This window comes from Puma concolor, chromosome A2 (genome assembly GCF_028749965.1).
Source record: "Puma concolor isolate L17-30 chromosome A2, mPumCon1.1.hap2, whole genome shotgun sequence".
NCBI classification, from domain to species: domain Eukaryota; kingdom Metazoa; phylum Chordata; class Mammalia; order Carnivora; family Felidae; genus Puma; species Puma concolor.
In genome coordinates this window covers 169,539,739-169,563,063 of record NC_141668.1, presented here as the reverse complement: position 1 = coordinate 169,563,063, position 23,325 = coordinate 169,539,739, and the positions used below count along the sequence as shown (strand labels likewise).

At 61.3% G+C, this 23,325-nt stretch overlaps 2 protein-coding genes across 9 annotated transcripts; both read right to left on the bottom strand.

Moving 5' to 3' along the window:
* Nucleotide 1: 1 nt before the first annotated feature.
* On the bottom strand, nucleotides 2–2,593 carry RAX2 (retina and anterior neural fold homeobox 2). 2 transcript variants are annotated; one of them, XM_086699507.1, is made up of 2 exons: nucleotides 2,309–2,593; nucleotides 2–1,998 (listed from the first exon to the last, which is right to left on the bottom strand). In XM_086699507.1, exons 1-2 carry the CDS (start codon nucleotides 2,522–2,524, stop codon nucleotides 1,279–1,281), a joined length of 936 nt encoding a protein of 311 aa, XP_086555633.1. In that variant the 5' UTR covers nucleotides 2,525–2,593; the 3' UTR covers nucleotides 2–1,278. The 2 variants fall into 2 exon arrangements, with proteins under 2 accessions (XP_086555633.1, XP_086555634.1); XM_086699508.1 differs by having other exon boundaries at nucleotides 2–1,617; nucleotides 2,309–2,589.
* Nucleotides 2,594–5,791: 3,198 nt separating this feature from the next.
* MATK (megakaryocyte-associated tyrosine kinase) lies at nucleotides 5,792–22,563 on the bottom strand. 7 transcript variants are annotated; one of them, XM_086699496.1, is made up of 15 exons: nucleotides 21,888–22,563; nucleotides 13,031–13,134; nucleotides 11,884–11,994; nucleotides 11,083–11,142; nucleotides 10,662–10,775; nucleotides 10,439–10,554; nucleotides 10,113–10,332; nucleotides 9,568–9,661; nucleotides 8,193–8,258; nucleotides 7,379–7,478; nucleotides 7,216–7,300; nucleotides 7,051–7,124; nucleotides 6,697–6,892; nucleotides 6,322–6,408; nucleotides 5,792–6,227 (listed from the first exon to the last, which is right to left on the bottom strand). In XM_086699496.1, the coding sequence occupies exons 3-15, from the start codon at nucleotides 11,887–11,889 to the stop codon at nucleotides 5,988–5,990; spliced, it is 1,458 nt and encodes a 485-aa protein (XP_086555622.1). In that variant the 5' UTR covers nucleotides 11,890–11,994; nucleotides 13,031–13,134; nucleotides 21,888–22,563; the 3' UTR covers nucleotides 5,792–5,987. The 7 variants fall into 7 exon arrangements, with proteins under 7 accessions (XP_086555622.1, XP_086555625.1, XP_086555623.1 ...); XM_086699499.1 differs by lacking the exon at nucleotides 11,884–11,994 and having other exon boundaries at nucleotides 21,888–22,561; XM_086699497.1 differs by lacking the exons at nucleotides 13,031–13,134; nucleotides 21,888–22,563 and adding an exon at nucleotides 12,470–12,689 and having other exon boundaries at nucleotides 7,225–7,300.
* Between the last annotated feature and the right edge of the window lie 762 nt (nucleotides 22,564–23,325).

The window sequence follows — 23,325 nt, the reverse complement described above, 5'->3', positions numbered from 1 at the left end:
CTCGACTGCCTCTTCTGGTTTTATTTTCTCCCAGCACTTAAAGCCAGCTGGTGTTTTACGAACGATTGTCGGTGTTTATTTAATTGTGCTTGTGTCTGTCTCCCATGAGAGTGGCAACTCCGTCGGGGTAGGGATTTTTGTCTCGTTCTGTTCACCGTCACGGCCCCGTCGCGCAGTGGATGGATGGATAGAGGGATCACCGGACGATGGACGGGTGGGGGATGGGCGGCCGGCGGTCAGATGGATGGAAGATGCGTGGGTGGGCTGTTGACCTGGCTGCCGCCACGCGAAGAAGACAGGGCCAGGGGGCTCCTGCGTGAGGTGTCACGTGAGCCAAGGTGAGCAGGGCAGCTCGAACCCCACCCAGTGGGTGTGCACTGATGTGAGGACCCGGAAGTGAACCTGTGGTTACTTCGCGGACAGAGCGCAAAGGGAGGGCGGTTACGTGCACCTCCTGCCTTCCAGCCCCTCCCCTCCTGTCGTGACCTGGGCTGCCCCGTCCTATGGGGAAGTCCCGTGTCCTGCTGACGCTGGGGGGGTGGGGGGGGGCTTCCGGCCTGCTCACACCCTGTTCCTTGCCCTCCGTGGCCCCCTTGCCAAGGAGTCCGGCCGAGTTCCGGAAGGGTGTCCGTCACGCCCTGGGGAGACATGGCTGGGTTGGACGGGACAAATGTGGGTCTTGCCAGCAGGGCCCCATCCCGCCCTCACTGGGCTGGGAGACGTGACCGGGTCTGTGGTCAGTGGGGACAGAAGCCACATTTTGATTTACAGAGGGAGCAGAGCGTCCGCCTGCTTCTGCCTGAGAACCCGCCGTTCGCGCCCAGCCCAGCTACCCCCGTGTCCCACACCGGCGTGGGCTCGGCGTGGCACCTGGGGTGTTGGGCTTGGGCAACGAGCTTGAACAACGGCTCCACCCCGAGCGGCTGTGTGGCTGTGGAAACTGGCCTCCCTGGGCCGGTTTCCTCCCCCGTAAAGCAGCTGTCATGAGGGGTAAAGCGACGGGCACGCAGGGGACACACAGTGAAAGACGCCAGGGCCATGGGCGGCCACTGCTGTTCTTTGTCACTTCTGAGAGAGCCGGGGCTCCGCCGTGAGGGACGAGGAGCGGGCAGGGGGACTTGGGCGTGTCTTGCGATGGCAGCCTTACTGCCTCAGAGCCTCACGGTCCACCCCTTGCCCGGCCCGCAGGCGGGGAGGCCGAGGCCCCCGCCGGGCCACCTCCGCCCCGGGATGCAAGGCAGGGGCACCGGCACGGGTGGCCACGGGCGGGCCCCAGACTCAGGCGGGAGGCCAGGCCCTGTCCAGAGCCTGTGTGTGCTCCTTGGCCAGCAGCCGCAGGGACGCCTCCTCCAGGGCGAAGCCCTCCGTGAAGGCTGGGCCAAAGGCGTGGGGCCCGAAGGACGCCTGCAGCCCGGGGCCTGGGCCCAGGAGGCGCGGAAGGCCTGGCACGGCCGGGGGCCCGGGGCCCAGCCAGGGCTCCAGGGGCAGCGGCATGGCCGGAGGACGGGCGAACGGCAGGGCTGGGGCCTCGGGGAGCCTCGGGGCTGCCACGGCCCCGGAGCCCGACTCCAGACGCTCCTGGCGGCGCCACTTGGCCCGGCGGTTCTGGAACCACACCTGGAGGTGGTGAGAGGGGTGCTCCCGGTTCAGGCTCTGTGGGGAGGAGCCAGCCCGCCGCTCCCTACCCCCCCTGTGTCCTCCTTTGGGGCTCCCCGCTGTGCAGAACCGGCTAGCCTCCCTCTGACCTGCAGTTACCTGCCTCAAGGAGATGGCCCTCTCTGAGAAGGCCCCCCCACGGCCCCCATCAAGCCGACCTGGGGTACTTCTCTGAAACTCGGCCCTGGGCGCTGAGTCCCAGCCACCGGCGCAGCATCTGACGCCCGTGGAAAGCCATTTCTCAGCCGCGGTCGGCATCCCCTTCCACCCTCTTCGCACCCAGCTCCACGGAAACACCCCCGGTGTAACCTTCCGCGCCTTTGCATACACTGCTCTGTGCGCCTAGAAAGACACCGCGCTGCCTGCCTGCCTGCCTTCTCTCCCTCCTTTCGTTTTAAATGATTTTACTTTTAAGCAATCTCTACACCCAAAGTGGGGCTTCAACTCACAGCCCTGAGATCAAGAGTTACAAGTTCTACCACCTGAGCCAGCCCCCTTCCTCCTTCCCGACTGGCCGACTTTCACTCCAACGCCAAGGTCTCAGTCCCACATCTCCTCCTCCGGGAAGCCTTCCCAGTGTCTCGCCTGCCTGTGCCCCCGGAGGGCCCGAGTGTGGCCCCGGCTCCCTCCCTGGGCTGCCGGGTGCCCTCACCTGCACGCGCACCTCCGGCAGGTGCACCTTGGCCGCCAGCTCCTCGCGGCTGTAAACGTCCGGGTAGTGGGAGGCCTCGAACGCCCTCTCCAGCTGGTGCAGCTGGTACGTGGTGAAGGTCGTGCGGTTTCTCCGGTGCTTCTTCTTGGGGGCCTCCTCGCCCGGGCCCGGCCCCCCCCCCTCCGCCGCAGGCCCCTCACCCGGGCTCAGGAACATGGCTTGTCCTCACCCCCACCTGGCGGGATGGCAGCAGGGCAGGCGGTGGTGAGACCCCCAGCTGGGGAGGGCAGGGAGCCCCCCCCCCCCCGAGTCCTCTGGGTCTGGGGTTAGATGTGCCGAGGAAAGGCGTGCCGGGTCCCGCATTCGCCCTGCCCGGCCCGGCCCTCCGTCCACCTCGGATGGTCTCGCTCTCCATCCGCCTCCCCCTCCTCTTCTCTCGGGGCATTTTTCTGCACGGCTCCCTGGGTGCCTGTCCCTCCAGCTCTATTTTCTCTTTCCCTCTCGAGCTCTCCTGGATTGCCTCTGCCTGCATGTCTGCTTTTGGCTGTCTGTCCATCTCTCTCTGTCTAGGACCCCCCCCCCCCCCCCCCGCCGAAAGGGAGGAGGCTGGGACACTGCCCCCATAGTCCTCCGCCCTGGGGGGCTCTCTGCGCCCCAGCTTCCACTCTTACCCACCTGCCTCGTACTCACCACCCCCAGCAGCCCCTGGATGGCCCCAGTGGGCCCAGCGTGTCTGCTGCTGGCCTGGTCCTGCAGACCCGAGCGGGTTGGGGTCCGGAGATGGGAAGATTAGTGCGAGGTGATTAATTGAGGCGGCCCCTCCCGCCCAGGCCCTGGCTGCTCTGAGCTGCAGAGGGAGGGCGTGGGGGGGGGGGGGAGGAAAGCTGCGGCTCCAGAGGGGTGTGTGCATGGGGGGGGGGGGACCATCGGCCTGGGTCTGCCTCCCTTCACGGTAGGACACCAACAAGGGCCTCCCCTCTCTGGGCCTCAGTTTCCCTAGCTGTAGAACGGTGACACCAGGACCTGCCCTGGTGGGGCAACGAGGTGACGGAAGCAGAGAGCATTGCACAGTGGTTGGCATTCAGGAAGTGCTCGATGAACGCCCACTGTTACTGTTCTCAGCAGCTGGGGCCAGAAAAAGGTCCTCTTAGACACAGAGGTTGGCGGGGGTTAGATGTTGACGGGGGTTGGGGAAGCCGTGGTTCCGAGAAGTGAAGTGAAGGCGGTTCCTGTCGGCTCCCCCGGACACCGAGCCGGCCGGGGAGTAGGGGGCACTTCGCTGGGTTTGGGGGAATGAATAGAAGTCCGTTCTTCATTCATTCAATAAACATTGTTGAGCGCTTACAGTATACCAGGTAGTGTTCACAGCAGTGAACGAAACAGACACAAACCTCGGAGCTGACATGCTAGTCGGGGAGATAGCCAACCAGGAGACATAATACAGCGTCAGGTGGTTCTAAGCCTAGTGAGACAACTCAAGCAGGGGAGGGAAGGGGGGACAGAGGGTGGGCTGCTCTTTCACGGAAAGTAATCAGAGCGATGAAGTGCAAGGCTAAAATGCTGGACCCAAGTGTGTGTGTGGAGAGGGTACTGGGGAGCCACGGGAGTTTGTGGAGCAGGGGAGGGACGCAGTCAGATGGCATTTTGGATGAATATCTCTTGGGGGCAAGATGGGAGGCCTGGTCTGGCTGTGGGGATGGAAGTTGGGGGAGGGGAACAACCCTGGGGGAGAGAGTTGGGGGAAGAGGGAGGAGGCGGCTCTCCCCAGGGCCCAGTTTTGGGGACAGGTAGATGACAAGGTTGTCCCAGAGGCAGTGGTCCAAGAGCTGGAGCAGGTTCCAGGGGAAAGACCCTGAGACTGGTTTGTCCACCCCCACCCAAGGAGCTCGGCGCCCGAGAGGAGGGGAGACGGGGGCGGGGGGAGGGGGGGGCAGCGGTGAGGCCAAGACAACGTCTGGTGGATTCAGCGCCACGGAGGACGGGACGGAGGTTGTCTGGGGGGCGAGGTGGGAGACCCAGGCCCGAGCGCCCGAGAGGCGGGTGAGCCCGGGCCCCGGGGTGGCCGGTGCTCCCCGAGGCTCCCTGGGGGCCCGTCCGGGCTCGGCTGCCCCGTGTGTGGGGCGGGCCTGGGGACAGGGGCGCGAGGCCTGCAGCACAGAGTGGGGCGGGGGGGTCCCTAATGCCCTAATTGCCTCATCACTAACGAGCTGCTCTGTTCTCAGGCCCCAATTAGCTAATTGGCCCCAGGTGGGTTAAGAGGCTGCAGGAGGGATCGGGAGTTAGGCGCAGGGGACTTTGGTGGCTTAGCGGATGGGCAGGAGGTGCAGACGCTGTGTCAGCTTAGAGAGCGGGATTAGGGGCGGGGAGGGGCGGGGCCGGGCGTCCCCTCCGGCTGGATTAGGTGGGGGTCAGGCCACTGTCAGCCCCACCAGCCTCCCACCCGTCATTTCTCCCCCAGGAAAAATCCCTGGGCCCCTTCAGGTGCTGGTGGGGAAAATGAGGCTGGAGGGTGGGTGGGACCTCGGTGGGGGGCGGGAGGGGCGCCGTAGGAGGTCAGTGTGACCTTGGGGAAGTCCCTGGCTCAGGCCGTGCTCAAGAGCGGTGGGTCAGCCAAAGCAGGAGGGTGTGTTTGGTCTGGTTTGCCCTCTCCGGTTTGAGGGGTCCTGGGGCGACGGCCACCCCAGCCTGGCCGGAGACCCCTCCGGGCATCCTAGAAGCTGGCTGGAAACATCGATGAGAAGGGGTGACGGACAGTCCCAGTAATAACTGGGCACCGGCTGTGTGCACGGAGCCTTGACCGGTGTGAGTCTTCAGGCCCCCACCCATCACCCCGAAAAGACGCCTGATCATAGAGGAGGCTGCTGGGACCGGGGGGGGGGGGGGGTTGCCCAGAGGCTCCGGGTTTAGCACTAATGTCCCCTATCCCTGGAGCGTCTGTCCTCAGTTCAAGACACTTCATCACGGCGGGTCAGGGCCACACAGCCAGGGGTGTCAGGCTTGGAACTTGGGGGTGCGAGCTAGAGCCCCCACCCCTGCATCTTCCCGTCAGTCTCCTCTGGAGTCACTGGGTCAGGCTGGCGGCTGCACCGCCGTGGCAGACCCTCCCTGGGCCCCCGTGTGCCCGCCCTGAGGGGCAAGGCTGGCGCAGAGGAGGCACAGACAATGTGGAACGTGGGCCTCTGTGGCCGCAGGCAGCCTCCCGAGGTCCTCTGAGCCGGGGACCCCAAGGGTCGAATACGGCAGCTGTGAGGGCACCACAGCGGGGACCGTGGGTGGTAACAAGTGGGCCCACGGGGTGGCCGTGATGCCCGGGGGCTCTCCTGGCTCCACCCCTGGGGATCTGTGTCCCCAACGGCGGCTGTGGGGGCCTCAGCAGGCAGACGACTGCTGGCGGATGGCCCTGGGCTGAGTGACGGGGGTGCCCTGGTGTTAACCCCTGGGGCGAAGGACGCCAAGGGTCGTAGAGAGACTCAGACACCCGCAGTCCTTGGAACCAGTCTTTATGGAGGCGCTAATCCCTCGCCTCCCCGGGTCCCTGGTGTCCCCGGGCTGCCCAGAGCCCCCCCACCTGGGCCACATGAGCAGCTCGCTGGCCCTGACCCTTCTCGGGCCTGGCCCCTTCCCCGGACCCCGCACCCTCCACTCTGTCCTCTGGGGCCCGAGGCCCCACGGGGCAGGGTCAGGGCTCCTGGCCTCGGGGCGAGGAGGAAGTGTCCGTGTCCTGGCCGCCCACCGGGGCCGAGGCCCCCGCGCTGCGCAGCTCCCGGGCCAGCCTCTCTGCCAGTTTCCGGAAGGGCGGCCGGCGGGCAGGCTCAGCCTCCCAGCAGCTGCCCATGAGGGCATGAATGGGGCCCGGGCAGCCCTCGGGGGGCTCCATGCGGTATCCCTTCTCCACGGCCTCTGACACCTCCTTCAGCGACTGTGGGCAGAGGGCACGCCAGCATGGCTGGGGTCAGGGCCATGGTCCCCAGACTCACAGGGGACCCAGCGCCTCCCCCCCAGACCCCACTCACCATCTTGGGGTATGGAGCCCGGCCGTATGAGAAAACCTCCCAAAGAAGCACCCCGAAACTCCAGACATCCGACTTGCTGGAGAACTTCTGTGGGGCCCAGGACCAGGGTGAGGAGGGAGCCCTAATGGCTTCTGTTACAGCCCCTGCTTCCTCCAGGAAGTCCCCCTGGGCTGACCTTCCCTCTCTGGTCTCCTCCCGATAGACTGACCCCTCTGAATCTCCCCCCCCCCACTGAGCAGAACTCAGACTCAGTGGGGGAAGGAGTCCTTGTTGTTCTGGCCCTCGGCACTGAACCCAAGTCTGTTTCAGAAATGGGGACACTGAGGCCCAGATGGGGCCACACGAGGAAGGGTCCCAGGGTGGAGGGGGGCTCACCCCGTGTTTGAGAGCCTCGGGCGCCGTCCATTTGACCGGCAGCCGGCTTGAGTCCAGCCCCTTCCGCTCGGCTTTGGCCAGGCCAAAGTCACTGACCTTGGCCACCAGGTCCTCGGAAATGAGGATGTTGCGGGCGGCAAGGTCTCGGTGCACCAGCTTCTTGCTCTCCAGGTACTCCATGCCCTCAGCCACGTGCCTGGGTGGGGGGCAGAGCACGGGGGGGGGCGTGGGGCTGGGGGGTGCTCGGTGACCGGAGCACAGATTCCCAAGGCCAGGCTCCTCCCACTTGGCACCTCAGTTTTCCCTTGACCTTAGAAAGCCCCCTCCCCGCCCCACCCGGGGAGTCCCACTCACAAGGAAAACTGCAGTAGCTGGGGCGTGCTCACGAGGGCCCGGCCTCGTGTCCGTAGAAAGTTCACCAGGTTGCCCTGTGGGGAAGGGAAGTGGGCCTGGGCGGCTCGAGGCTGCTCAGGTGCCCCCCCCCCCAGACCCTGATCCCACGCCGGGCCCCACCCCCACCTTGCTCACGTGCTCCATGACGATGTAGAGTCCCTGGTGCAGGATCACGCCCAGCAGACGCACCAGGTTCTTGTGCTGGATCTTCCTGGGGGCGGCAGGCGGGCCATGAGGGTGCGCCTGGGCCCCTCCCTCCCAGGGGGCCCGCCCCCCACCCGGGACTCACGTCATGACTGCCGTCTCGTCCAGGAAGGCCTGGGCCGTCACATCGCACTTGACGTTCTTCACAGCCACCTTCTGTCCCAGGTACTCACCCTGCAGGACCGCTGTGGGGGGGAGGGGAGGGGACAGGGGCGGGGACAGGCAGATGGAAACACCCACACACACCGACCGCCACGCACACCGGCAGGGCTGTGGGTCCCCAGGCCTGGAAAACCCCTCACCCCTGCAGGCTGATCAAAGACAATCAGCTAAGTAGGGTCTGCAAACTTCAGCTCGTGGGCCAAATCCAGGCCTGCCTCCTGCCTTTGCAAGGGCTCACAAAGCTCGGAGTGGTTTCTACATTTTTTTCACGTTTGAAAAAAGTCACAAGAAAAATACTACTTTGCAACAAATGAAAATGACAAGAAATTCGCAGTTCAGTGTCCACAAATAAAGTTTTATTGGCCCATTCACTTACCTGTGTCTGCAGCAACTTTCCTCCTACTAAGGCAGAGCTGAATAGATGTGACACAGACTGGCCTGAAGCCAGGCCCTTTACAGAGAAGGTAGGCCGACCCCTGATCTAAGCCCCAGAGCCTTCCAGAACAACAGCTTCCAGGAATGGCATTCCCAGTACAGGGCCCAGAGATGTGAAGGCATCGCGCGCGATCACCGATCACGGAGTGCTGGTCCGCACAGCTGATGTCACCGCTCCCCCCCCCCCCCCACCGCCACAGAGGGAGACACAGGCGCACAGCAAGAAGGTGTTAACACGGGTGTGGATTAATTCATCTCTCCCGCCCCTCTTCCTTCAGCCCCGGACCCAGGACCCCACTTACCTCCAAACTCACCCTCTCCAATCCGCGCACCCAGCGTCAAATGCTGTAGGTTCAGTAACCAGCCGGCTGTGGGGTGGAGACCCGGTCAGAGGGGAATGGGTTCCACCAGCCCCTCCCGTGGGGGGTCCGCCTGGCGAGAGGCCGGTGGTGTCTCCCACAGCGCCCTGGCAGGGACACACATTCAGGCGGCCACTACGCCTAGCAACGGCCCGAGGGCTTGTGCGAGGCACCCCACTCCTGGTCCTGGTTTTCAAGTGCTGGAAAGCAACAGAGCCTGCCCATCTCGGGCCGACCTGAGGAAAGGAGCTGACAAGGGTTGGGGGCGGGTGGGGTAAGGCCCCAGCCTCGCTCTCCAGGAACACCCCATGGAGCCCCAGGGGCAGCCCTGGGGCTGCCCTCTCTTCCACCTGGAGACTGTGTCCCTCCAAATATCCCATGGGTTCTTCCCTTTAGAGCCTTTTCATCTCTGGCTACCCAGGGACACACAGCAAAAGATACCACAAACACGGAGGCTGTCAAAGTTCCTGGAATCTTCTGGTAAAGGTTGGAGACTCTTCCAGAATCTTCCAGAATCTTCCAGCACTCTAAGTGGTCATCTGCAGTCCAGCCTCCCTGACGCCTTGTCTCAAAACTGCCTATGTTCCCCCTTCCTCTCTACTAGGTTCCATAGGCCCCCTCCCCTTCCTCCCCAAAGCCCCACTCCACGATCAAGCATGGTGACACCAGCCTCCCCTGAGGGCCACCCCCAAGACGTCCAGATTTCCCTGGGAGAGACATGCTTCCAAAGAGACATGATCGTCAGGTTCAAAGGGGGTGGCCGTGGAGGTGGGGGTGGCATTTGCTTCGGGCCTTGAGCATTGAGGATGTCATTTCTCAATGAAAATGGGGCTGGAAGAGTACTTGGGGAGGGAAAAGAATGCACAACAGCACAGAGGCACGGGAGGAAACAAGGAGGGAAACGGGGGACAAAAAGGAAGGGCCTTGTAGATGAGGCCAGGAAGACAGCTCAGCCATGAGGGAAGGTTCTAGAAGGGAGAGATACGGGTAGATTTTCATGGTAGAAAGTCACCTCTGGGGGCACAGAGGCAGGGCTCTGGTGGAAGGATCTAGGGCTGGGGCTGGACGGCCGGTGGGTGGGTGGTGGCCTGAGGCTCAGGCCCAGGCTTCTGGCCCAGGTGACAGGGCGGGGGACAGAGACGTGGAAGCAGCAGCAAGTGTGGGAATTCACCCCATGTGGGCTGCTGGGCGTCTGTGGGCCCTCCTGCCCGCCCTGAGGGCTGCCCCGGGTGCTCTGCTCATCGTGCCAGGTCCCACAATCCGCTCGTGTGCAGCGGCCTTGGCCGTGGGCCCGGTGCGGGAGGGCAGGGGCCCCTACCTTTGGCCAGCTCCTCCTCTGCCGACTTGGTGCCCTGCTTCCTCTTGGGTTTCACTAGCTTCGTGCAGATGGCCCCCTTGTCCTTGCTGTAATGCTGGGGGGGGGGGGGGGAGACAGGGCAGAGGCAGCCGTGAGCCTGGCCCCACGGTGAGGGGACGCCCTGCATTCTGTGCCCTGAACCGGGTGGGCAGGAGCTGGGGAGAAGGGGGGTTTCCTTTCCTCCAGAGGAGTTGGGTTGGTTTCCATGGAAACGGAAAGGATGCAGGCTAGGAAACAGGAGGATCCCGGGGAAGGTGGGGCGGTGGTCTCTGGACGAGTGTCAGCTTGGAGGTTCCCAGGGGTCTAGAGGAGCCACCCCAGGGCCCCCCCCCCCCCAGGGGTGCATCCAGAGGACTCAGACCACCTTGGGCTTGGTGGCCCGCGGAGACCAGCCCCTCCTCCCCACGCAGCTTTGGGCGTCGGGCCCCATCCCCCACTGCCGGCACGGGGCAGGGCCTGGGGTGTCCGCGCGGCTCTGGAGGCCCCGGGCCTCGCGGCGGCCGCACCTCCACCATGTCCATGAGGTTGCAGAAGCAGACGGCCTCGTCGATGGTCAGGTGGCCGTCGCGATGCAGCACCCGGTAGTGGATGACGTCGCGGCCGAAGCTCACGCACAGCACGTAGTCGCCCGGATGCCGCGCGGACTCTCGCACCAGGAACAGCCCGTCCTCTGGCGGCTGCAGCTGCTGCACGGCCTCCTGGCCCGAGATCTTCCCGTGGAACCACCTGCGGCCGGCGGAAGGGCGTGCTGGACCGGGCCGCCCAGGCCCTCCGGCCCCCCGCCCCGGCCCCCGGCCCCCGGGCCCCCGCCCCGGGCGGCCCCGCGACTCACGGCATGAGGCTGAGCTTGGGGTCGGCCGACAGGGCCTCCCGCTCCCGCAGCGCCCCCGCCGCCAGCAGACCCTCCTGCCCGCTGGCGTGGTGCTTGGCACGGTACCAGCTCTTGCTCTGCCAGGGAGGGAGCCAGGGGTCGGTGTCCGCGTGGGGGGTGGGGGGGGAGGTCCGGCAGAGGCACACCTCCCCAAGCGCCGCCAGGCCCCCGGGCCACCGCTCACCTCACAGGCCTCCAGGATGGTGACCACGTCGCCCTTGTGGAAGGCCAGCTCTCCCGGCTTGGGGCGCGTGTGCTCACACTTGGTGATGCATTGGGTGCCTGGGGCCCAGCGCCTCTGCGGGGGGGGGGGGGGCGGGGGGCAAAAGGGCATGAGAGATGCCAGGGGTGAGGAAGAAATGGAAACTGGGCAAAAGCCAGCCAGGCAGAGGCAGAAAGAACACAAAAGAAAGGGGGAGCAGCCAGGATAGAAACATCTGCTTCTACGAAGGCAGAAGATCGGGAAGAAAAGGTGACAGAAATGCAGCGTCGGCTGGAGGGGACACGGTCAGAGTACAGCCCCCGACACGGCGCCGAGGTCCCGTGGGTGCGGACTGAGCAGGGCACGGGACGAGACACAGGCAGCCCGGGGTGGGGGTACTCACCGTTGGCATCCTGGCCGAGACGAACGTGGGGCGCCAGGCACGGAGGAAGCGGGGGCTCACCTGGGTGAGGGGCAGAGACCAGCTGGAGAGCCCAGACTGGAGCCAGGCTGGGGCCCGGGGCCATTGCTAACGAACCACTTCCAGCCCGGGGCCAGATGGAGGCGACAGGGGGAGGGCATCCCCATAGGGGGTCCCGGGTGATGGCTCCCTAAGCCCCTTTGGGGAGGTGGTCTTTATCCACAGGAATTCCTTGTAGAGTTGCAGCCATGAAACATCAGCGAGGAAACCACAGAATCTAGCCTCGCCATGGTCCCAAAAGGGAAACGGAGGCACAGGGTGGGCACAGAGCAAGGGGCCATATGGTGGGGAGGGGGGAAGCGCCTGGCTCAGCCCCCAGCAGTCACTCAGTGGGTGGGGAACACAGTGCCGCCTAACTGAGCTTGGTTCTTCCTCTTTTCTGGTAAGTGGGCAGGGGCAGGGGCAGAGCAAGGAACCAGAGGATGATTCAAGGTCATTCCCCACTATCCCTGACCCTAGGGTGGGGCCGGGACCGTGGGGGGGGGGGAGGGCAGGGGGCATGCAGCCCTCCTGGGCCCCTCTGGCCATGGGCTGAGCCTCTCTGATCCCCCACCAATCCCAACACCAACCTAGGACAGACACACGGTCTCTTGCTGCTGCGGGGGGAGGGCTTTTCTCCCCCGGACCCCACAGCAGGTGAGTGGGCCGTGGGGACGGTTGGGAGATGAACCTCTGCCTCTCCAGTACTGCCCCCCGTAAATCCCCAGCCCCCTGTGTACTCACACGCATACTGATCCATGTACACACGAGCACACACAGAAACACATGGGGCTTGGACACAGGTGGACACAGGGACCCACGGGCACGCGGGTGTGCAAGCAAAGGCACGTTCACCTAGAGACAGGTGTGCACACGTCTACACGTGTGCACACACGAACAGCCTCTCCGACATCCAGAGATGTGTGTGCCTGTCTCCCCCAACACACACACGGACCCGCACTTGAACACCTGGGCGCCAGACGCGGGGCCGCCAGGGCACCCGGCGCTACACGAGCTACACGCAGGGCCGCGCACACGCATCTCGGCCACACGCGAACATCCCTCCACGTGGACGCGCGGATACACACACCCGGGAGCCTGAAGACGCGCACACTCGCACCCAGAAAAATACCCCCCACCCCGCGCCCGATCGCCTCTAACCACCCGCTACCCCAGCCGCGTACCGGCCGCGCACGCCGGCCGCGCACACTGGCGCTCACACCGGCTGCTCCAGCGCACGCCCGGGACGCCCCCGGGGCCCTCGGGGTCCCCCCCCCACACACCGCCACTGCCCCAAGGTCTCTCCCCTTACCCCCACCACCGGGCTCACCTGCTCAGGGGGCGCCCCCGGGCCGCGCCCCGCGCCCACACCCAGGAGGGCCCCCGAGCGCTGGCTGGGCACCCCAAGGCAGCCCTGGCTGCACAACTTGGAACAAGTTGCTCCGTTTCCTCATTTTGGGGGGGGGGGGGAGGGCTGGGGGGAGTGGGGGAGCGGGAGGCGCCGCGGCCCGGGAAGCCCCCGCAGGTCCTAGCGCCGGCCGCACTGCGGTCTGCTCCGCGCGCCGCCGCCGCCGCCGCCGCCGCCGCCGCCGCCGCCGGCCCCTCCCCGCCCCGCCCCTGCGGCCCCCGGCGCCTCCCGCACGGCCCCGGGCGGGGGGCCCGGGGCGCTCGCCTGCTCCACGTCGCGCGCCCTGGCGTGGTGTCTCGGGCGCGCACCCCGCCCACCCTGGGAAACAGAGGCCTTGGAGCGGGTGCCGCGCGCGGGGCGGGGGAGCGTGGGGGGCGGGGGGACGGGGAGAGTGAGCTGCCCGTTTGGGGAGATAAGCAAGCCGCAGCGCCCAGGCTGTGTACTGGACCCTCCTGACTCCGCGATTCCAGCGCCCTCACTCACCTCCTCTGCCCGGAGGATTCTTGGCGCCTGGCGCAAAGTGCTCAAAAATGTCAACGGTTATCGGTGTCGTTACGATCATCATCGATATTAAGGGGAAACTGGGGCTAGAGAAAAAAAAAAAAAAAATCACGTGGGACCGGAGGCCTCCTGGCGGAGGGGACAGTGAAGCCTGGTCGGGGCCAAGCCAGCCTGCCTGGGCTTCCTTCTCTGCGGGTCCTGCGGCTTCAACCTCAGAAAACAGACAAGCATTTGAGGCCCGAGGCACTGGGTCTGGGCGGGGGCTCCGGCCTTGGCTCTGCTTCCGGTGGAGGAGTCCGCTTGGCAAGGACAGAGCTGGTCCTAGGAGGGCGGTGAGCCAGGATGCCCAGGGAGGAGCATCCCGGGTCCTGTATGTAATCTTATGTCACCCCAGAAGGCTTTTGGGAACAGACGCCCACTTACGGAGTCACAAAACTTCCCTATTGTGGAGCCACAACTGGGAACTTCTAGGTATTAAGGTCCTAGAGTCAACAGCTGTTCACCCAGCACCGAGATGTGACACGATACCAATGGCACCATCCATCCTTTGGTGTTACACAGGAGAGAAGAGGTCCAAGGGGGAAAGTTCCAGAAGGGGACCCTGCAGCCAGCATTCGGTTGGGTCCTGGGGCCACCATATATGGCAAACCATCATCACTTGCCTGAAATAGAAACACATCAAAATAGCCACAGGAAGCCCAGCAGCCCAGCGTTAGGTGCAGACCAGAGACTGAGCCGGAGGCCCCGTGATGGAGGCCTGCCTTCCTTTTGCTCAGCAGGGACGTGAGCCCACGTACAAGACTCTAAGGGGCCCTAGCTCCCCAGGGAGACTTGCTGCTTGATGCAGTCAGAGAGGTGGGAAGACATGTGAAAGGGGCTGGCTTGCTCCCTCTGTGACAATACTGTCTGGGTAACGCTTTCATCCTCCCCAGGACCCCAGGGATCTTGTCCCGAACTCCAGAGGCGATCAGAGGAGCCAAAGGTGCTGAGACTGGAGAGGGACGGGCTGAAGTAGATAGTGCCAGGTTCCCAAATCTCCAAGGGCTAGCCGGGGGTGCAGCCCCCCCCCCCAAGCATACGGGGCACTGAGCTGCACCTGACTTTAGGGAGATAGGCTTTGAGTCCGGGGCGTATTTCGGTCAGAGCTATAGGAGGGGTCAACTCCCCAACCCTAAAGACATTCACGAGTTGGCCACTTGGAATCTCAAAGGCTAGAGGGGTCTTTCAGTCCCCGGGGGTGGCATTGCCAGTATCTCCTCCTCCTGCCAGGAGCTGGGGGGGATCTTGCCCTTTCCCTCGACTAGTCTGAAGCCAGCTGGACCTCAGAATTACCCAGTCCCGGGCTCCTCACCCTCCGTGTTTCAGTCCTGTCGAGCTTGATTCCAGAAATTCTCTGACGCGCCAGGCCACCCCGCCTGGTACAGGCTGGCGACACAGAAGCCCCTCCCTGACTTCCCGGCTGCCTCCAGTTTCCCCCTTGCTACCTACCACCATTCACCTTCCCCTGCATGGCTAAGGATGAAAATGTGACTGTAGCCCTCCCCCGCGCTAAATCCTCCCATAGCTCCCCACTGCCGAAAACGCTCAGCGTGGCATTCAGAGCTCTTCACGTTCAGCTCCCAACGGACCTCCCCGGCCTCCCCCTCCTGCTCCCACAAAGCACCCAGCAGTCTGGCACCTCCTTCTGCCCAGAATGCCCTTCCCCTTTGTCCTGTTGGCATCTCCAGCTCACACCTATCTCGACTGGCACCACTTTTAGGATGCACCCACCTTCTCAGAGCAAAACCCTGCTTCCATGCCCCGAAAAGACCCCTCGCTGGAGGCACCAGCTTTCTTGTCTCACCGAGTGATGGGTGTGGACCTGGCCTTGGTGACTGAGCCCCGTGAGCCTGCCTGGGAAGGAGGCCAGTGCAGAGAAAGCAGAGGATGAATCCTGAAGGAGGAATTCAAATCCTTGGATCCAGCCGTGCCTCGAGTTCACGCTATGACTAGTGTTGGAAACCACTCTGCTTTTCTCGGCTGCTCCCGCAGGGGGTTTCTGCCACTTGCGAGCAAAAGGATTCCTAATACTGAAAATAGGTCAGGAAGGTGGGCGTTGAAATGAACGTACTCCAGGACGTGGAATCGGCGAGTCAGATTAGATTGCCCTAACCCCGGCTAGAAGTGGGAGCTCCTGGGTGCACCCTTCCAAGATCTGATAGGTCTCCCATCCATCCGCTGGGTCTGGTGGTGCCGTCTTCCGACACGTGCAACAGAGGAGCCCTGAGGACCCACCCGCTTTCCCTCCTGAAGGCCCTTCTTTGTTTATTCAAATCTCACCGTTTTTCGCGTCCTACCTCTCTCCTTTGTTGGCTGTTGCAATTTGCAGAAGCCCCTGTTCTCCAAACTCCTGGCGGTTTGGGGGCCAATCCTGAGTTCCAAGCTACTGGTCTATGGTCGCACAGCTGGCTGGGGCTGTAAGTCAGGCCTGCGGACTCACTCAGTGGGGTTGTAAACTTCTCAAAGGCAGGGCACGTTTCTTAATTCTGTACTAATATGGATGAAAATCGATATAGGCGGCGAACAAGGGGAGTCATAGGACATGCACCTTACGTAATGCATCAGTTTGAATCGGGACTGGCTACACAGGGTGGAAGAACACGGGTGCTGGAGGCTTGAAGTAGATAGAAATTAATCTCTGAGGGATGTACTCCTGGGCAGCGTCAGGAACCGAGGCTCCCGCCATCTTGTTGCTCTGCCTTTCTCCGCACATGAACTGTCACCTCTTGAGCTAATATGGCTGCTGAAGCTCCAGCCCTCCCATGTGCATTCCAGCCAACAGGAAGCGGGAAGTTGGCAGGGAAAGGTACACCTCTTCCCTTCAAGGGCTCTTCTTGGAAGATGCACGTGACAGCTTTGCTCTATTCCATTGGGTGGAACTTAGCCACATGGCCAAATTTAGTAGCAGGGGAAGCTGGGAAATGTAGTCTTTACAGCAGGGGCCAAGGAAGCCTCCTCAAAGCTCCCAGGCGTGTCCCCACTTCAGGGCCTTTGCGTTGGTTGTGCCTTCTGCCTGGGACACTTCCCCGGACGTACCCATCATTCCAGCGCCTACAGAATATTCCAGTCTTCTGACACTTCACGTCCTCTCCCCTTGTAGATCAGTAGAGCTACCATGGTCTAACTGGCCATGTATTGTACTCGTTTTGTGGTGGTGGTGGTGGTGTTATCTACTGGCTGTGGCCTCTCCAGAACATCAGCTCCCCAAGGCCAGGGGTTTTGGACCGTGTCATTCACGGCTGTGGCCCCTGAACCTGGCACACGGGAGGGGCTCAGGACGTATTTTTTAAGCCAACAAGTACAAGGGAGGGGAGAGGTAATGGGCAATGACTGACACCTGTGAGCTGAGCGCTTTCATTGCAGCCATTTCACAGACGAGACAACTGAGGCCCAGTCGGTGCCCGGGCTCACCCCGGGATACAGGAAGCGGCGGGCTGCACTTTCAACCCCGGGCCGTCGGGCTCCAGGGCCCACGGGCCAGTTGCACGGCAAGGTGTTGGGCCCATGACGGACCCCCAAAGAGTTCTCCAGGGGGCAGGTGAGGCAGGACGGCATCAGCCAGACGTGGGAACAGCTGAGCTGCCGGGGGTGGGGGCCCCCGAAGATCCTCGGCTGGAGCACCGGGCCAGATCAGAGTGCCCCAATTAGCACACCTTCAAATTTAGCTTTCTCCTCCCCGCCAGGGGACTTGGGGGATTCAGCGGAGGAACATTCCGCTCTTTCGAGGAAAACTGCTGCATCGCTCACTCTGCAACTGGACACATGGTGTGACGGGCCATTCTCCACTCACCGAAGGGAGGGCTTCTCAAGGTGACTGCTTTGGGGTGCCAGGCGGGAGGGACCTGCCTTTGATGGGGGAACCTGTTTGCCCGCCCCCATCCCTCATCTTGTCTTTCTTGTTCTGTAGGTGGAGCTGAGCCTGCTCGTAGGTTCCACATGTGCCAACCGGGTCCATAGCACTTCTTGGCTTAAAATCTTTGTGTGGCACGGGGCGCGTGGGCGGCTCAGTCGGTCGAGCGTCTCCGACGTCAGCTCAGGTCATGATCTCGCGGTTTGTGGGTTTGAGCCCCGCGTCGGGCTCTGTGCTGACAGCTCGGAGCCTGGAGCCTGCTTCGGATGCTGTGTCTCCCTCTCTCTCTGCCCCTCCCCGGCTCACGCTCTGTCTCTCTCTGTCTCAAAAATAAATAAAAAATTAAAAAAAAAAAAATCTTTGCATGGCTCCACTATGCTTAGGATAAACCCAAGCTCCTCTAGGTGGCCCGTCACGTCACCAGCTGTGTCTGGCTGCTGTCACCTCTTGCTCTCAGCTCCCTCCACTTCCCTTGGCTGGCTTGCTATCACTTCCCCTGCCTCTGCCTGCTGTTCCTCAAATGTTCCAGGCACCCCCTGGCCTTGGGGCCTTTGCGCATGCTGTTTTCTCCTCCTCCTATGCGCTTTCCCCAGCTCCTCTCCAGCTTGGCTCCTTCTCAGCATTTCTGGTTCCTCCAAGAGACCCTTACTGACCACCCATAGTGGCCACCCACCATCTGAGCCCAAATCACTACATGTTACCACGTCTACTCATTCTTGTTGACTGCCCTCCTGACGTGCCTTTGCCCCCTTGACAAAATGTATGTTCCATGAGCAAGGGCAGGGATCATCTCTGGCTTGATCAATCATTTACCTCTGGAGCCGAGCCTGCAGTAGACCTTTACGTTATTATGTGTAACTTGTTCACAGTGGAGCAATGTCCGCTAAGGAGCACTTTTATTTTCTAGGCCTTGTTCTGGTATTTGCCTGGAGTTAGTGATTGCCTTTGTTTTGTGTATCTATGACACTCCGTCTCTTCCAACCTTTCCAATGGATCTAACTTCTCCACTCAGGGCCAGATGCGGCCAGGTTGTACCCCTGGCCCTTCTTCAGCACCTAGGGTTCCTGGGAAGTGACTCCTGTTTTTTTTTTTTGGGGGGGGGTCCTAGGTCTCCCTGTTTCTTGGTCTGTGCCCTCATTTCGGGAGTGTGTACTCTCAAGGCTTTTCCTTCCACCCCCGTGTGGCCGGTGGCTTGACTGAAGACACTATCCCGAGTGGTGGCTGACTTCCTTGCCGGGTGTCTTCCAGATTCTAGCCTTGGGCAGTTGAACAACCTGAAGCTGTCCTGCTTCCTTATCCCCTGCTTGTCACGTTGTTTGCCCTCTCTTTTGAAGCTTGTACAATCTTCTTAGCCTCCACATCCTGTACTTTCAAAGCGTGGGTTTGGTGGGCATCTGTGTTCACTGGTCGCGCTGGACGTTTTGGCGGGCTGTGTCATGTGTTCCATTCCTGCCAAACTTTCTTTCTTTTTTTTTTTTTTTAACGTTTATTTATTTTTTTGGGACAGAGAGAGACAGAGCATGAACGGGGGAGGGGCAGAGAGAGAGGGAGACACAGAATCAGAAACAGGCTCCAGGCTCTGAGCCATCAGCCCAGAGCCCGACGCGGGGCTCGAACTCACGGACCGCGAGATCGTGACCTGGCTGAAGTCGGACGCCCAACCGACTGCGCCACCCAGGCGCCCCCCTGCCAAACTTTCTTAAATGATGTCACTGGTGATTTCTTCCCCTGTGGTGTCTCTTCTTCTTCATCATACATTGGTCTCCTACTTTTCTTGCCTTTTTTTTCTTTTTGTCTTCTCATTCCACTTTTTCTTCCAAGTCTGTCAACATTTCCATGTTTTGACTACCAGGTTGAGTTTCCAACGTCTTTCTAGTTCTTTGAATGTTCTTTTTCCTTTTTAAGATTCTCATCTTTAATCTCTACACCCAACATGGGGCTCGAACTCACGACCCTGAGATCAAGACTCGCACGCCCACTGACTGAGCCGGCCGGGCGCCCCTTAAAGTTCTTTTTCAAAAGGCAAATGTAAACCTGCTTCCTGGCCATCGCATCTTCTACAAGCTCTCTGAGGATAACCTGCACAAGGGGCTTTCTACAACTGCTTTCTTCTGTTCTCATTGTCTCTTTCCTCCAAATTACATTTTCCTTCTCTTTTTGGGTTTTAGTCTCTCACTGGCTAACATTTGCTCTATGGCAAGTGACGGAGAGCTGGCAGGAGGCTCCTCGCCATTGGAGTGGGTTGAGTACAAGGCACTGGTCACTGCCTCAAACACCAGTGACGCCGTAGGGCTTTTCTCACAGCCCTGCGGCTGGTATTCTGGAAGCTGAAGAGGTCACGGTTTCCTGTGTGACTTTCACCTTGATTGCTGGTTTCCACCTTCACACCTGCCCTCCGCCATGCCTGTGTCCCTGAGGCCGAAACCTTCCGTGCAGCAAGTGTTAACAAATCTACTTTATTACTGGCTTCTCCCCCAGCTCTGCAAGGTGGGTGCTGCTAGTTTTGATTCAACTTTATAGAAGGTCGGGGAGGCGAAGTGAACTGTCCTGACACCCCACAGCTCATCTCTTCAAGGCCACGCTGAGACGGGAGCCTGGAGTCACCCTCACTGCACGAAGGGACAGCTGCTGGTTCAGCTTTGGTTCCTCCCAAGGAAGTTGGGGAGTGCTTGCTGATTGAATACTGAATACATTTCAACCCTCTCAGTGGCAGACATAGGGAAGCCACACGAGTGACGGCCCATGGCGCGTGCCAGGTGTTCAATAAACGCTGGTCGGATAAAAGAAACTGAAACAGCAGTGCGCGATACAAGATGTCACAGAATGGGGGCGCCTGGGAGGCTCAGTCGGTTAAGCGTCTGACCTCGGCTCAGGTTGTGATCTCGCGGTTTGTGAGTTCGAGCCCCACATCGGGCTCTGTGCTGACAGCTTGGAGCCTGGAGCCGGCTTCGGATTCTGTGTCTCCTCCTCTCTCTGCCCCTCCCCTGCTCATGCTCCGTCTCTCTGTCTCTCAATAATAAATAAATGTTAAAAAAAAAAAAAAGATGTCACAGAATGAAACCTAACTGCCAAACTCATGGCCACGTGAAGATGAGTATTTTGGAGGTGAGAAGACACAGTCCCGACTTGGGAGAGGAGAACAGGGCTCCTTCGTTTACCACGAGAGGGAACCTGGCCAGGTTCTGACGGATTCCAAACTTGCACGTGGAAATTTCAAATGCCTTCAAATACCCGCGCCCCCTGACCGATAAGTTCCATTTTGGGACATCTACGGAGGGAGGGACAGAACCCCACAACTGTGCAAGACAGCATGTTTGCCGCATCGTGGTTAATAACTTGAAAATGTCCAACAGGAGGGGATGGTTAAGCAAATTAGGGCTCATTCATTTTGTGGGATCTATTAAAATGCATCTATTAAAAATGCATCTATTAAAAATGCATCTATTAAAAATGACATCTCAGCCAAAAAAGTGGGGGGAAGATGCCCACCAATAGATGAACAGATAAACAGAACACGGCCCACACGCGCACGTCCCTCGGCCGCGAGCAGGAGCAAGGCGCCCACCCCCACCGCCCCGCGGATGGATCCCGAACACACGATGCTCGGGGAGGGAACCGGCCATGAGAGGCCCCACGGGGTGTGAGTCCACGTGTGCGAAACATCGTGGGGGCTGGGGAGGTTGAGGGTGAGGGTGACAGCTAATGGGGGCAAGCCTTCTTTTTGAGCTGATGGAATGTTCTGGAATTGGATGGTGGCGACGGTCGCGCATCTCAGCGAAAATAGCAAAAGCCACTGAGTTGTACACATTGATATAAAGCAGCAAATTTTATATGCGTGTTACCACAATTAAAAAAGTCATATTGTGAGGCCTGTGGAAGTATTAAATGAGAAAAAGTCTAAGCACACGCAGAACAACGAGGAATCAAAGTTGAGACGGCGTCACGTGGAGAAACGCAGGCATCAAAATGGTATAAAGAGACGACCCGCCACCGAGAGAGCACGAGAGACAAGACAGGAAGGAAACACGGCGTGTGTTCATAGTACTCGACCTCGTTTCCACTCTTTCGCTTTTCTGAAACTTCCAGGCTTTTTGTAATGGGAAAACCCAACGCACTGAAGTTCCCTGGTGTGTTAAAATAGACGTAAAACTCACCGTCTCCAAGAGCACAGCTCAGCGGCGTCAGGCACACTCACACTGTCGTGCAGCCGCACCCCCCCACCCCCATCTGCGTCCAGAACTTTCCATCTCCCCAGACTGAGACTCTGTCCCCATGAAGCACGGACTCCCCGCCCCTGGCTCCCACCATCTACTCTCTGTCTCTGTGGGCGGGACTCCTCTAGGGGGTCACGCGGGACGCGTCCTTCTGTGTCTGGCTTCTGTCACTGCACACAGTGACCTCCGGGTCCGTCCACGTGGTGGCAGGTGGCAGGACGCCCTTCCTTTTTAAAGCTGAGTAATATTCCAGTGTCTGGGCGGGTGGGCCACAGTGGGCTTGTCCATTCACCTGCTGATGGGCACTCGGGTCGTGTCCACCACTGGGTCGCTGTGGATGCTGCTGCTGGGAACGTGGGGGGTGCAAGTACCCGTATCCCAACTCTTTTTTTTTTTTCTTTATGTGCAGAACTTGAACAGACACGAACGGGGCACGACCCCCGCCCCCCCAGCCCAGGCTGCCTGCTCCACCGTAGGAGAAACACGGGGCTCCTGGGAGAGATGGAGCTGGCATTTCCCCCCCAAACGCTGTCGACACCGGCCGAGCCTTGGAGATGCTCCCTGCACCCCTGGGGCGCGACTTATTTCGGACCAGGGACACGGCGGGTTCTCACGGGTGTCAGCGTTGCCGGCGGCTCTGGATGGAGCCGGCTTCCATTTTTGTCCTCCCCGGACCGCCTGCCAGGTGCGGCTCCAGCCCTGCCCACACTGCCCGCGTCATCCCTCCCACACTCACCGCTGTCTCCTAGCAACCGGGCTCGCCCGCCAGCATCCCGCAGCCTGAGGTCCAGGGATGCCGCTCCGGGGCCTGCTCTCCAGCCTCCCCGCCTGCCACGGGGCTGGCTCCGGGGTCCCCTGCCGGTGGGAAGAGGGCTGCAGGGGAGAGACCAGAAGAGACGCTCTGCGGGCCGGCGGCAAGCTCAGTCGCCCAGACGCTTCGTCCATCTGGACCCGGTGCTTCGCTAACCAACTGCTTGATTTTTTTCGGGAGTTGCTAGGGGGAAAGATTTAACTCCCTGTCAGCAGGATTGGCTTTAGGCCACCTGGTGCTGAGGATACTGTCCCCCTTCCCCAGGAGCCGGGGGTGGGCCAGCGAACACTGGGTGATGAGGTGTCCCCGAGCTGCCCCCCTGCCAGGATCTGAGGGAGGAAGCCGGTCCGCGAGCCCTTGCGTGCAGGTCACGGCGGCAGGACACGGGGCTCCCCGCGAAGCTGTGACGACCGCATCTGGCAATTCTCCGCTGCAGGGGCGAAGGCACCTTCCTTCTGTCCTCTTGCCCCTGCCTTAGCGGAAGCCTCTCGGCCAAACCGTGACAACGGTCTCCTGGGATGAGGTGGACGCGGACTGTGTCTTCACTGCCAGGAGGCACGTTCCTGTCACAGGGAGACTCCCCTTGGGGTGCCGGAGCACAGTTTCAAGCATGGGACACATTTACTGAGCTACCACCATGCACTTGGTCTGTTCTGGCCCGGGGGATACCCACGGTGGGTGGAGTGGGTACGCTTCCTGCCCACAGAGAATTCATGTCGCTGGGGGAAGGCGGGTGGCAGGTGATTTTAATCAGTGACGTGGGGTATAAAGAAAATGAATATAGTTATGTGACAGGGAGAGGTGGTCAGGGAGTCTTCTTGGAGGAGGGGACATCTGGGAGGAGAACCGAGGGAAGGGAGGAGTTGCCGGCCATACAGGTCAGAGAAGAGCTTACTAGGTAGTGGAAGTAGCATGTGCAAAGGCCCTGGGGTAAGAACAGGTTTGGTTGGTCTGAGGACAGCAAGAGACTGGTGGCTCTGAAGGGGCGTTACGGAAGGAGAGGGTGGCAGATGGGCTTTTGGGGGGGCCTCATTGGGATTTGGAGTCGCCTGAATTTTACCACGAGCTCCCACTGCTGGAGGACTGAAGCAGCAGAGTACCACTGCGAGGGGCAAGCAGAGACAGTGCCGATGGTGATGGCTCGGGCTCGAGCACACGGGAACCCAGGAGGACTCCCCGGTGGTGGTGGTGGTGGTGGTGGTGGTGAGCCTGGAGAGCTGGGCGAAGGGCAGAGCCACCGCCGGAGGAGGCGGAGGATGTCGGGACCCTCCCTCAGACCCATCCCTTGTGCCCCATCCGTGGCCGCGGCCAGGAGCAGCTGAGGGGCTGGCTCTGACTCCTAGGGATTGTTGGGCTGCCAACA